Here is a 15011-nt window from a genome sequence, read left to right as displayed (position 1 = left end):
CATCACCCCAGAACTAAAACAATTTCCGAGGCCAACTCTTCAGACAGGGATTGGACTGGACTGTGGGACATAAAGTGATACTCGTGAAGAATGTGCCTCTTAGACAAGTAGATATAAGAGACCGAAGGGGCGGCTTCTGTCCAGAGGTCAGAGGGGAAGGCAGAGAGAGTTAGGAGCTGGCTGAATGTTCATGGGGAATCAGGGGCGGAGGGGAGGAGTGTGCTGTCGCAGAATGGGGTGAGCGGTTGGGGTCTAATAACAATGTACATTTAAAAAAAAAAAATTCTGTATGGGAACCTAACTTGAAATGTAAACTTCATTTAATTACATCAATTAAAAAAAAAAAAAAAGACAGGAAATCCATCTAGTAAACTCTCTTATGACTAGTGCTTAGTTGTCAAAAGACTCCCAGAAGAACGCCTTTCAAATAGGAGTAACTATTAGTTCAAATCTTCATCCAGCCTATGATTTTAATTTTTGCATGACCGTAAGTGTAACTTTTCCATGGCCTCAATGTGTTAGAACAACCAGACTTGTAGAATGATAAAAAATGGAGTATGTGGACAAGGTTTGCTTGAATGTTGTCACTAAGAGAGGATTTCTCCAAACATCTGACTTAGCAATCTGATGGAGACAGGCCTGTGAAGAAGGAACTTCTGGACATCTGCACACGCCTGAGGGATCACAGAGAAAACCATGCAAATGCCATGATTCAACTCACTTATTTAATTTGGCGATTTAAAACTGTGATAAGAGGCAGGCAAAACATGGTGTCAAATTCAAAACAAAGTATTGTGATCTGCCTTGTTTTCAAACTTGTTGCTATCCGATGAAAACACTTTTCCACAAGCAAGACTGATGAGCAGATGGTGCTAATAAGGCCAATTCAGTGCTAAGCTTCTGGAAATGTTTTTGTTGAGTGACATCTTGAGACTGGTTTCTGCTAACATATATCTTAAGCCATGTGTTTCTAAGGTTCAATAAATAATTAATTAGATTTACCAACAATTAAAAAAAAATGCACCGAAATTCTATGGCATTTTAACACAATGACATGGAATGAGCACACGAAAAAACTTTGTCAGGAAGTGCAAATCCTGTGGGCAGTCTTGTTATTGTTAAGTGCCATCAACTCAGTTCCAACTCATAGTGACCCTATGTAGAACAGAATGAAATACTGTCCGGTCCTGTGCCATCCTCACAATTGTGGCTAATTTTAGCCAGTTGTTGCAGCCACTGTATCCATCCATTTTGTTGAGGATCTTCTATTTTTCGCTGACCCTCTACTTTATCAAGCATGATGTCCTTCTCCAGGGACTAGTCCCTCCTGATAACACATCCAAAGTACATGAGATGAAGTCTCGCCATCCTCGCTTCCAAAGAAGTACTCTGGCTGTACATCTTCCAAGACAGACTTGTTCATTCTTTTGGCAGTCCATGGTATATTCAATATTCTTCACCAACACCATAATTCAAAGGCATCAATTCTTTGGTCTTCCTTATTCACTGTTCAGCATTCACATGCATATGAAGTGACTGAAAATACCATAGCTTGGGTCAGGCGCACCTTAATCCTCAAAGTGATACCTTTGCTTTTCAACAATTTAAAGAGGTCTTTTGCAGCAGACTTGCCCAATGCAATACATCATTTGATTCCTTGACTGCTGCTACCATGGGCATTGATTGTGGATCCAAGTAAAATGAAATCCTTCACAACTTCAATCCTTTCTCCATTTATCATGATATTGCTTATTGGTCCGGTTGTGAGGATTTGTTTTCTTTATGTTGAGGTGTAATTCATCAGTAAGTGCTTTAAGTGCTCTTTGCTTTCAGCAAGCAAGGTTATGTCATCTGCGTATCACAGGTTGTTAATGAGTCTTCCTCCAAACCTGATATGCATTCTTCTTCATATCGTCCAGTTAATATATACATGGAGCCCTGCTGGTGCAGTGGTTAAGAGCTTGGCTGCTAACCAAAAGGCAGCAGTTTGAATCCACCAGCTGCTCCTTGGAAAATCTATGAGGCAGTTCTACCCTGTCCTACAGGGTCACTATGAGTTGGGATTGACTCAGTGGCAATGGGTTGGGTCTTTTTTTTTTTTTTGTAATATATATGTAATTATATACTTAAGCTGGACTATATGGGCAGTCTAAATGGTTCTAATTAGAGAAACAAATTCTTGCAGTATTTGTTTCAGAAATTTTGCTTGATACATTTCTTCATGCGACACTCTGTTTATCACCATGCTTAAGTTTCTGTGATTTATCAGATTATGTAGAGAAAACAAACTACTCTTACCTGGTACTGAAGCTGAACGCAAGGAAATGTTCTGAGGGCCCAGGCAACTTGCTCCTCATTTTCTGCCAGTGTTATAGTGCATGTGCTATAAACCAGCACGCCCCCTGGCTTCAGCAGCTGAACTGCCTAAAGAAAAGTGTAGAGACTATGCATTAGACAAGACTAAATAAACATTTGAAGGGATTTTATAGCATAATGAGGAGCCTTGCTGGTGCAGTGGTTAAGTGCTTGGCTGCTAACTGAAATGTCAGCAGTTCAAACCCACCAGCTGCTCCACGGGAGAAAGATGTGGCAGTTGGCTTAAAGATTTATAGCCTTGGAAACCCTATGGGGCAGTTCTACTCTGTCCTACAGGGTTGCTATGAGTTGAAATCAACTCAATGGTAATAAGTTTAGTTTGGTTTATAGAATAATATATGATATAGTTCAAGTGTTTGGGATAAATAAAATACTCTGTATGATAAGGACGTTTCTCTAATTAGAATAGATAATCTTCCACATTAGATGCATTTCATTATCTTGGGGCTGTTATAGTCCATGAAGATCAAAACTTTCCTAAGTACAATCATCCAGTTTCATGGCTTTAGAAACCATTTTTATGTCGAAAACTCACAAATTTACATTTTTACACCAGACCTCTTTTCTGAACTCCAGACTCACATATGCAACTGCCTTTTCGACATTTCTACTTACCATCAAAAAGGCATTTCAAATGCGCCATGTCCAAAACTAAGCTCCTATGTTCCCTCCCAAGCCTAATGCACCTGAAATCTTCCCATCCTTCCAGCTGCTCAGGCCCCAAACATTAATTATCCTTGATGCCTCTCCTTCTCTCATATTCCCCATCCAACAGCAAACACTATGGTTCTACCTTCAGAATATACCCAGAATTTGGCTACTTCTCACCACTTCCACTGGTACCATTCTGGGCCAAACCTAAATTATCTTTGCCTGGAATTGCTGCGACAGTCTCGTACTTAGTCTACCCACTTCCTTCCCTGCCCTCCTACAATTTATTCTCAGTAGAGCAGTCACAACAGTCCTTCTAAAACATGTTACTTCTCAGCCCACAGCCCTCGAAATACCCTCCATTATCACTTAGGGTCAAAGCTAATGTCCTTATAGTGGCTTTAAGGCCCTACATAAATTAGGGCTCTGTTCCTGTCTGACCTCATCTTGTACACCTCCTACCCTTGATCACTGTTTTAGCAACAGCAACCTATGTGCTATTCCTGGAAATGCAAGGTACACTTCTATCTCAGGGTTTTAGCACTAACTTGGAAAGCTCTTCTATTCCCTGCATTGCTTGCTCCTTGATAATCTTTATTCACGTGTCCCCTTTTCAGCAACGGCCTCTCTGATTGCCCTGTAAAACTGCAACTATTCTAATCCAGCACTCCTATCCCCATTCCTTTCTTTAGTTTACTCCCTAAGTCCACAGTGTTATCACCTTAGAATATATTACATAAGTTACTTGTTTATTTTCCTCCCCAATTAGAATAAAAATTCTATCAGTAAAGAAGGACAGGCATTGCGTATTTTTTTCATTGTATATTTTTTTCACTATATGGTCAGCCCGTAGAATATGCCTTGAAGGTAGTAGATGCTCAATGAAATAAGGTGTTAGGCTAAAATGAGTTTGTCCACAATCACTAAAATTTTATTTTTTCAAATTCTCAAATTTTATTTTTTGAAAAATTTTAATGAAAATCTTTTTAAAAAAATATGCATCTGCTTTCTTAACCAGAGTATGCTGATCAAAATTTAAACGTTGTTACCATGTGCCAGCTACTGTGTTAAACACTTTACATGGATTTTCTTAATAAATCCTTATAACAACAATGAAGTAAAGCTATTATCCCCAATGGGGTATCTCTATTAGGTACAGTTATTATCCCCATTTCTTAGATATGGAAACTTATATCCTTAAAAGTCACTGCAGAAGCAGTAGAGGGCACTTTCTCTCCTACCACCTACATGACCTTTACACTGAAAGTGTGCTGAAGAATGTACTCCAGGGCAAGTAGACCCCCAGCCCCGTGCCTCAGTGGTAAGGTATATGATTAACTATATAACTGCATGCTACAAGATCTTATCTTAGACTCCTGAAGGGGAGGATATGTTCTTCCTTTGAAGCCATCAAGGCTGGGGAATGACCACAAAACCATCACACACCCTGAGCCCAGACGGTATCAAACGGCAACTCCCTCTTTCTCCCCTTCCCTTTTTCCTATGTACCCCAGCACATAAATTCCTCTGGTCTAAGGTATATGAGCCCTTTGTTGCTTTGTCTTTCACCTACGACAAATTGAGGAGCGATGCGTGCATAAAGGGGGTCTGTCATCTCATCCTGGGACAAGGGCCAAAGGAAGACCAGTTCAAGATGAAATCTTACCATTTCTTTTCATCCCCATTAGGGTGTAATAAAAGCTGTGACCTCACCACTGGGTAATGTCAATTATTTGCTGAGAACCCACAGCCCTGCATAAGCTCATTTTTCTTCTTGGTTCACTGCTGTCACTTATATGGAGAAGCCATAACTCAAATCAAGATAGGTCTGATTCTGAGGCCCATGTTCTCAATCACTTCCTGTCTATGTTCTAAGTTCTTTCTCACACACTGTTAGATATTCCTTTTTATTGAAATCGATGCACCTACCCCTGCTAGCCTTTTTAAATTTTCTTTTTGCTATGACCTAAAAAGAACAAAAAAACCAAGTTTCTTAAAACAGTACCCTAATTTTACCCACAAATCAAAGTGGGTTTCAGCTATAATTAAAGCTTCTTTTTTGCTGCTCGCTGTTTTAATTCCCAAAAGGTGTTCTTTGAAGACTATGTAGAAGAAAAAAGTAATCCACTACTAGTTCTACCTTTGTATACAAAAGGAGACACCAGGAGAGATGACTAGAAATGTACTCAAAGACAACTTCAGAGACTGAACAAATTAAAAAAAAAAAAAAAACACCCCAACTGTAGTCATGGAGTCGATTCTGACTCACAGAGACCCTACAGGATAGAGTAGAACTGCCCCATAGGGTTTCCCAGGAGCGGCTGGCGGATTCGAAATGTCGACCTTTTGGTTAGCAGCCGAGCTCTTAACCACTGTGCCACCTGTATATCCATAATTGCTATACCCTAAGTATTTATAATTAGAGAACTGAGAGGAAATAATGAAATTATCTTCTATCAAATGCTGTCCATACTGTGTGAAATCTACTGAATCATGTTTCCAAGACTAGGAGAAATCCTCAAATGTTCTATCTAGGCTTCTTCTAAAATATACTGGAGAACAGTTAAATTTGCTAAGTTTTTACGGTTTTTTGATATCCTAAACTGGCCATTCTCACGTCCCATTTTTATCAATGTGTTTATTTGCCTCTCTTGGCCCTCTCCTTTCTACTTTGCTATCTGAGATGACCCAGGAAGAAATATAATTAATTCTGTAAAAAAAGAGTATTTTATTTTATACCCAATTCTTTACATCAATTAGTAATTAACTGTTGGCAATTAGAGATTTTTTTTTTTAAAGATAGAGCAGAGTCCTTGAAATTCATTAAATCTCAACAGTGAAGAAATTCTCCTATTGCCTATATATTTTAAAGGGTCAGTCAACATTAAAGGAAAGCTCCCTGTATTTAAAGCTAGGTCCTCTCAGTTTTTTGAAATATCAAAGTCGTGAAGGTCAACTTTCTTTAGCAGCAAAGGATCATTACATACCACAGAAAAGAGTTTCCGCTGTAACGGTTGATATGATGTCACTTCCTTCAAAGTCCAACTACAAGCCATGTTTGGTCTCTGTCCCATTCCACTACAGGGTGCATCAAGAAGAATTCGGTCAAAAGATTCTGGTAAGAATGGAGGTTCCCCTATAAAGAGAATTGTAAACATATTTGCTGTTGATCAAGAACAAAAAACTCTTGAGACAGAAGGAATTATAGGAAATTTAAAGTCATAATTTGGAATAGAATGCAAACAAAAACAATTTCCCCCTTCAATCAGCATCTGGTTAAGCTAGTTCTGACTTAATATTTAATATGGATCTAACTTTGTAGAAAGGTTAAAAATGTGGTTAAGATAATTTGGGATTTTTCAGTTGATTTAGTGCAAATCAAGGCCTAATCAAATGAGACCTCGTATTCCCAATTTCAGAAGCTATGACTCATCAGAGCTATCATCTGGAGTTAATTCAAGTCAGTCTGGGAGCTGGCACTTCTCTTGGTAATTCCTATTACAGATAGCCCCAGAGAAAGAAAGCAAGTCTGTCTAGTGGGTTGAACAGTGTCTCTCCAAGCAGAATGTAACTTTATTTAGAAATAGGGTCTTTGCAGATGTGATTAAGATAAGGGTTTAGATGAAATCACACTGGGTTAGGGTGGGCCTTAAATCCAATGACAGTGTCCTTATAAGAGACAGAAAAGGACAAACAGACACACAGAGAAGGTGGCCAAGGGGATAATAAACCTAAATGTAAGAACTAAAACTATAAAACTGCTAGAAGAAAATATAGGATAATATCCTCACTACCTTGGGTTAGGCAATAGTTTCATAGATATGGCACCAAAAGCACAAATGATAAAAGAGAACGCTCGTAAACTGAACTTCATCAAAATTAAAAACTTTCGTGCTTCAAAGGATACCGTCAAGAAAATAAATGGACAACCCACAGAATGGGAGACAATATTTACAAATCATGTATCTGATAAAGGACTTGTATCTAGAATATATAAAGAACTCTTACAACTCAACAATGAAAAGGCAAATTATCCAATTAAAAAGTGGGCAGAGGATTTGAATAGACAAGTAGATATAACATGCCAATAAGCACATGAAAAGATATTCAATATCATTAGTCATGAGGAAAACAAATAAAAACCACAGTGAGAGACCACTTCACACACAAGATGGTTATAATCAAAAAGACAGAAAAATAACAAGTGATGAGAATGTGGAGAAACTGAAACCCTCATATACATTGCTCGTGAGAATGTAAAACGGTGCAACTGCTTTATATAACAGTCTGGAAGTTCTTCAAAAGGTCAAACGTAGTTACCATATGATCCAGCAATTCTACTCTGAGGTATCCAAGAGAAATGAAAACATAGTATGTCCACACAAAAGTTTGTACACAGATGTTCCACAGCAGCACTATTCGTAATAGTCAAAAAGTGGTAACAATTCAAATGTTAGTTGATGAATGAATAAACAAAATGTGGTCTCTTCATACACTAAAATATTATTTAGCCATAAAAAGTAATGAAGTACTGATGAATGCTACAACATGGATGAACCCAGAAAACATACTGAGTGAAAGAAGCTCATCAGAAAAGCTCATATATTGTGTGATCCCATTTATATGAATGTCCAGAATAGACAAATCTATAGACGGCAAAAGGTAAATTAATGGTTGCCTAGGGCTGCAGGTAGGGAGGAATGAGGAGCAGACTGCCAATGGATATGGGGTTTCTTTTCAGGATGATGAAATGTTCTAGAATTAGATTGTGGTAATGATTGCACAGCTCTGTAAATATAATAAAAACCATTAAATTGTATACTTTAAAAGTGTGAATTGTATGGTATGTGGAGTATGTATCAAGAAATCTAAAAAAAAATGAGATCAGAATATTAAAGATTCTATTATAATTTTCATTTTAAAAAATCTTTATATTCATTATATAGGAAGATAAACTACTTTTCCCCAAATTTAACAAACGATAACAGTCTGATATAGTTTAAAATCAGGTTAAGAGAATAATTCGCAAAAAAGATTCAAATACGACAAATGATGCAAATGATGATTGCACTGGCATCAAAAATGTACAAAAACTGCTTTCAAGAACTGATGTTCGGAGTTCTTATATTATGTAACAGAAAACAACTTGTTCTTTCTATAAACTATTTCTGAAGGACAAGATAGGACTCAAGTCTGCTTCTTATGAAAGTTCTCTGTAAATAAACATTACAGGTGTGGATAATTTTTATTCCTAACAAATGAAAGTTAACTGAATATAACACACTATTTTCTTTTAAAAATAGTCCTAAAATTATCTTGCTATGTTGTTGTTGTTAGGTGCCATCAAGTCAGTTCTGATTCATTACGACCCTATGTTCAATAGAACGAAACACTGCCCAGTCCTCCGCCATCTTCACAGTAGTTGCTACACTTGAGCCCACTGTTGCAGCCACTGTGTCAATCCATCTCCTTGAGGGTCTTCCTTTTTTTTCTGCTGACCCTCTACCAAGCATGGTATCCTTCTCCAGGGACTGTACTTTGTCCAAGACAGATTTGTTCATTCTTCTGGCAGTCCATGATATATTCAATATTCTTCGCCAATACCATAATTCAAAGGTGTCAACAACTCTTCGGTCTTCCTTATTCATTGTTCAGCTTTCACATGCATATGAGGCGACTGAAAATTCCATGGCTTGGGTCAGGCACACCTTAGTCCTCAAAGTGACATTTTTGCTTTTTAACACTTTAAAGAGGTTTTCGTGCAGCAGATTTGCCCAATGCAATACGTTGTTTGATTTCCTGACTGCGCTTCCATGGTCGTTGATTGCGGATCCAAGTAAAATGAAATCCTTGACAACTTCAATATTTTCTCTGTTTATGATGATGTTGTTTATTGGTCTGGTTGTGAGAATTTTTTTTTTTTGCTACGCCATATAGGAAATTTAACCATATTAATCCAATTTATAAAACAGATGAAAACCACCTTGAAGTAAATTTGCAGAATTTTTATTTCCAGAATTTCTGAGTCAGTATTCCTTATTCTTCCTGCCTTCAGCTAACGATCTACTGTGCATATAAATTAAAAATTTATAACAAATAATAAAAATAATTTAAGATTGTGGAACAAACTGTATTTGCCAAAGATGACTGCCACAATATCTTCCACCCCAAATGCTCTTCTTAAACTAGTTTGACACTGATATTTCTCCACCAAGAGGCAGTGTTTATGTTCCTTCTCCTTTATTCTGAGCAACAGTAAAAGTAATGCACCATGATTTCTGGACTAGGTCATAAAAGGTGATATAAAGTTAGGCAATATAGCTCCTGCCTGGGGCTCTCAAGTTGCTCACTCAGAACCCAACCAGCATGTTCTGAGAAAGCTCAGGCCACGTGGAAAGACCAGTTACCAGCCAACGGCCATCATCAACCTCCACATCTGTGAAAGAGAAAGCCTTCAAAATGACACCTACCTCCACCACCATGTGACCACAATTAGGTGAGATATCCAAAGTGAGAACCACTGTAAAAATTGCATGGGGGTGGCAGCATCTGACCCCCTCTAACTTCTTGAGGAGGAAGGAGAATCAAGATAAACAGCTCAAAGCTAATTCCTCCCGTGAGGCGGATGTCAGACATGCCTCCTCTCTCTAGCATCTTTACAAATTCTGACACCAACCATCCCTCCCATAGCACACTCTACTTCTCTGCTGGGTTGGACAATTCACTGCAATGGCCACACAGAACTCACAGATAATACTCACAATTATGGGGTTTATTAGAGAAGTAACAGGTTACAATTCAGGAACGCTCAGGACAGTTCTTCCATCAGGACAGCCTCTTTTCAGTCGTGCTCGCACACAGGCCTCTCTCTGGCCCCTCGGCCCCTACCCTGCTCAGGCCAAGTCTTAACAAAACTCTTAGCTCTGCCAGTAAGTGCCCCAAGGAACCCCACTCTGCCAGTAAGCCTCAGCCCAAGGCACTGAGCTCTAGCTCCATGGGTCGGCAAACCTAGCTCCACCAAGTGCCCGGAGGTACCCTACTCTGCCAGCAAGCCTCCTGCCCAAAGGCACTCAGCTTTCTCGCTCCCTAGGCTGAGTCTCTCTCTCTCTCTGTCTCCTGGTTCCAGGAGCTTCTCAGCGCAGGGTTCCTGGGCCCGAAGAATGCACTCTGCTCTTGGCCCTTCTTCCTTGGTGGTGGTGACAGCCTCTCCTTCCTGTCTCTGGGATGGCTCATTTCGAGCAAAACCGACAGCAAAACTGACCAATCCCCTTAGTGGGTCACAATTATCCTATCTGCACAGTCCTACCCAATCACTTGGGTGAGAGTTACAAGATCATGGTGAGAAACGCCACACAAAAGTGATCCTTCGCACCGCAACCACCTAGCTGAGTACCTATCAACTCCCACAACTATGAGAAATAACAATAAAATGATTATCGTTGTTTTAGGCCACACTAAGTGTTCTGATGATTTGTAACAACAGCTCTAGATAATCGGAACAAACCATATAGGAGTCAAAATGACCATGTGTCTTGCTCTCGGTGTAGTTTTTGATTCACTGAAGTTTTTGCTTGCCACCTCATACTATACCTTGCTCAATACTCAGAGGCTTTCAAACTTCCATTTTAAAGGGAAAAGAATACTTTTATTGATTAAAATAAATAAATTTAAATAGTCACAATCACCAATTTTATGTACGAACCCTTGTCAGACTGCTAGTTGCTCTTCAATATCCATTCTCCTCTTTTTCTGTAGGAATGGTTTGAACTCAGCACATGGCTACATACATAGCTAAAGACTACATTTTCTAGTCCCCCTTCAGCTAAATTGATAAATGACCAAATTTTCACCAATAGGACACTCATCCCACTTCTACGTCTTGCCCTTAAAAGGAGTGGCAGTGCAGTTTGCTGGTCCCTTTCCCTTCCCTCTGGAAAGAACTGGCACTTGGACACAGATGAAGTTCTAACACTGGACACCCACTTCTAACTGTTAAATGACACAAAATAAACAAAAACCAAAAACAAACACTTTTATCTTTCCCAAGCTACTGTATTTTGGATTTCTCTGGTATAGTTCCTTAGCCTATACACCAACTAATATAAATCCCTGGAAAACCTTGGCTAAACTCTTAGGGTTCACAATCAACTGACCATAAAATGCTGCTCTCATGTAATTAGGAAATTCAACCTAATCTATTCCTAGCTCTGTAAGAAGACAAATACAGTCCAGGCACTGTCCCTCAGAACAATCCCTACTTTTCTAGGAAACATTCCATGTGTTTCATTTGTTTGTTTCTATTTTAATCCTACGTGGCTTACTAGATATTAGGCAGATATTACAAAATAATTCCTCACTTTCTGTTACAGGTTGAACTGTATGCCCCCAAAAGATAAGCTCGTATCCTAACATCCAGTACATACGAATGCAACCTCATTTGGAAATAGTGTGTCTGCAGATGTAATTAGGTAACATAAGGTTAACATAATCCAATATGGCTAGTGTACTTACAAAAAGCGAAGAGACAGACATAGAGAGGGAAATGCCATGAAAAGACACAGACACAAATGCAGAGGGAAGATGGTCATGTGAAGACACAGAGATAAGAGTCATGCCGCCAGAAACCAAGGAACACCTGGTACCACCAGCAGCTGGAAGCGACAAGAAGGGATTCCTCCCTTAGAGCCTTCAAAGATAGCATGGCCCTGCTAACATCTTAATTTGGGACTTCTAGCTCCAGAACTATGAGAGAATAAATTTTTGTTATTTGAAGCCACCCAGCTGTGGTACTTTGTCACGGCAGCCTTAGGAAAATAATACACTTTTCAAAGTCTCAAAGGTATGTCGATTTTCACATTACTACTAATGCATCTTCTGCCAGATTGGCTCTACCATCTGATATTCTAAAATCAAACTATCAGAGAATATCTGTGATGAAAACAAGAGCTAAACAATTAGGTAATAAAGTGATATAGATGAGTAAAAAAAAAAAAAAAAATTAATGATTAAATATCCAAAATTAGTTAATAGATTGTCTCATTACAGCACTGAAGACTAACCTCCAAGATGGCTATCCTTATGTCATCACTGTTCTAACCTTAATCCCAACCTATCGTTACTGTGAACAATGATACCCTAATCCAAAGAGAAATAAAAATTAGTGACATACCACTTTTAGTAGTGTGATAGTCATAGATTATACTGAGCTACCTACTGTCCTCTTTTTATTCTTATGAACAATTATATCTAGACAAAATAGATGGTGAGAAAGAGTATTTTTTTTAGGGCAATCTTGATGATCTGTAGCAGAAGGTGGAGGGGGAAATCAAACCTATGTCCTCAGGTTTTCATAAATTATCTTTAATCAAGGTAGCATCTTTAACCAATAAACATTCTGAGAAAATTAATGGCACTTAGTACATTAAAATATGCAAGTTTCTGGAGTATTACATTAAATTAAATCTAAACAAAAATACACAAAGAGATACAGTGATTTAATAAATGCAGTAGTGATATCATAAACATCTAATTCCAAAACAAAGTATGTGGCAGTTTACCCTCCCCTTCCTGTTCCATACCCCATTCCTCAAGAAAAAAAATGAAAACAAAATAGCTCACTAATCATAGAATTGAAAGGCTCATGTCACATCTCAGAAACTTTCTGATATATAATCTGAAATGAAAACAAAATCAGCAAGAACAAAGAGTCTGAACAAGTCTTGGGGATTTATCTGCCTGTGCATTACTAAAAACCTGATATTCAGGGATTAAATGAAAAGCAAAAAGATATCTAATATGGCAAAAGATCTTGGATCCATGCCAAAGTTTCAAGACCCTACGGATATTTTGGGGCAAGAACAATAATAGCAAAAATCTCACTGTTATTTGCCTGTGAAAGACAATTACAGAAGTCTTTACAATAAAATTTTACTCACCTTCTGTGTCCTCAACCATCTCAAGTTTAAGCGCCTTTGTTCCATCAAAGCAAAAAGCCCTGATGGAATTCAAACCCAACAACAAAGCATTCTGCCTTATTTTTTCTACTTTGTTGGATACTTTATCTAGTGCTATTACTTCTCCCTAAAAAAAAAAAAAATTACACAGAAATAAAGTGTTAATCCAAATTGGTCATGAAAACTATTAATAAGAAAAACTCATGAAAAACTAATCTTCTCCATTCCCACCCTCACCCCTAGTTTTAAAGCTGAATTCATTAACCAAATCCTGATCTCAATATTTTCTGAGCTATACACATAACAAAATTCATGTGAATTGAGGCAATTAAAGCCAAAAATATAAGCCAAAACATCTGTACATTATAGCAAAATGTTCTGGACTGTGTGTGTTATGTGTGTGTCTACATACACATAATACCCATACTCATTAGTTTATTTTTATTTATATATTTTTTCTACCCCCTGCTTGACACTGTGAATGTTTCAGAAATTTTAATAGCATTAAAGTTAAATACTAATGGGCAATGTGAATTTTCATCAGAAGTCTTTGGATAACTAAGATTTGCACTAATGAAAGGAAAAAAAGTTACAATTTCATCTTGACACAGTAAATGTTTCTACTTTTTTCTGACAAAGATTCCTTATAAATCCTTTGACAGTCTTAAGAATCATCAAATGATAAAGTCCATAATAATCTGGCACTTTTGGGTTGGGAACACAGATACATATCTTCTATCCAGTAAATCAGCTACGGCAGAAGGGCTTTACTAAAAGCCTTATAAGAGGTATATTTTTACACCAGAAAATCTTGCCCCAGGTAATCTTTTCTTATTTATAAATTAGTACCATGAAGATAATGGCTTAGTTTCCTAGGTTCATAAGATTGTCTACTGCTGTATAAATTCGAGCCAATTTAGAAAAGTAACAACTGGTCCACTGCCCTCATCCTTTTAATGTCCCTGCTATGCTCTTCACCCAGTTTAGATTCCACGGTACATCATGATAATCACTCCCTTGCACACATCCTCAACTCCCATGCTCCTCTCCTGCACATACACACACAACAAAAACGCAACCATGGGTAAATACAATTCTTTGCCAACTCTATGTCTACCCCCATGCAGCTGAAAAGTACATAACCATACCAACCTCACTTTAACTTCTCGATTGCTACATTCATGGGACTATTAGTACAAACTGGATTTATGATGTGTCTATAGCCCATTTTCTCACCTATTTTCCTAAATTAATTTTCATACCTTCTCAAAATTCTTAAAACCTCTTCCTCCTCCTTTCTCATCTGATGACCAACCTCGCTTCCTATTCCACAGAGAAAACTGAAACATCCCGAAGAGAACTTCCAGTCTCTTACCACATCTACCAATCTACCACTGTCTGCACCCATGTACTCTGCCTTCCCTACTACTTCCATGGATAAACTGTCCCATGCTACTATCTAAACCCATTTCTGCTACTTGTGCACTAAACCCCATCATATCTCAACTACTCAACGATACTGGTCCAATAATTTTTTTCTTCTCTCCTAGGTGCTACCAATTTTCTCCTTCTAATGTATCTTTCTCGTTGACACAGAAACAGTTATTTCTGTTATCTTAAAAAAAAATCTTAGTCCCACATCCCCCTCCAACTACTACCCCATGTCTCTGATTTGCACAACACTCCCTCCTCAAAGGAGTTGACTCTACTCATTTTTTTTTGTCTCCTCTCTTCTCATTCTTTCTTAAAACCAAGCATACATTTATATATACCAAACAACTCAGGTCAAGGTCACCAATGACCTACATGTTGCTAAATCCAGTGGTAAGTTTAGTCCTCATCTTACTTGGCCTATCAACAATATCTGACATAGTTAATCTCTCCATCTTCCTTTAACCCTTTCTTCACATGTCTTCCAGGGTATCACACTCCCCTGGTTGTCCTCCTGTAACAGTGACCATTCCTTCTCATTTTCCAACCTCTGAATGTTGGTATACTATATCCATGAGGCTCAGTCCCGAGAACTCTTCT

The 15011-nt window shown here is 38.2% G+C and overlaps 1 protein-coding gene across 6 annotated transcripts in view; it reads right to left on the bottom strand.

Moving 5' to 3' along the window:
* Positions 1-15011, bottom strand: part of NSUN6 (NOP2/Sun RNA methyltransferase 6) — a 71222-nt gene that overhangs the window by 9585 nt on the left and 46626 nt on the right. For all 6 annotated transcript variants that reach the window (XM_004380545.2, XM_023735066.1, XM_023735069.1 and 3 more), the window contains 3 exons: positions 12963-13107; positions 6015-6163; positions 2299-2424 (listed from right to left, as the gene is read on the bottom strand). In XM_004380545.2, the coding sequence (XP_004380602.1) occupies positions 2299-2424; positions 6015-6163; positions 12963-13107 (420 nt within the window). The remainder of the gene's footprint in view (positions 1-2298; positions 2425-6014; positions 6164-12962; positions 13108-15011) is intronic.

The sequence above is a fragment of the Trichechus manatus genome, unplaced genomic scaffold (genome assembly GCF_000243295.1).
Source record: "Trichechus manatus latirostris isolate Lorelei unplaced genomic scaffold, TriManLat1.0 scaffold00075, whole genome shotgun sequence".
NCBI classification, from domain to species: domain Eukaryota; kingdom Metazoa; phylum Chordata; class Mammalia; order Sirenia; family Trichechidae; genus Trichechus; species Trichechus manatus.
This window is presented reverse-complemented; position numbering and strand designations above follow the sequence as displayed.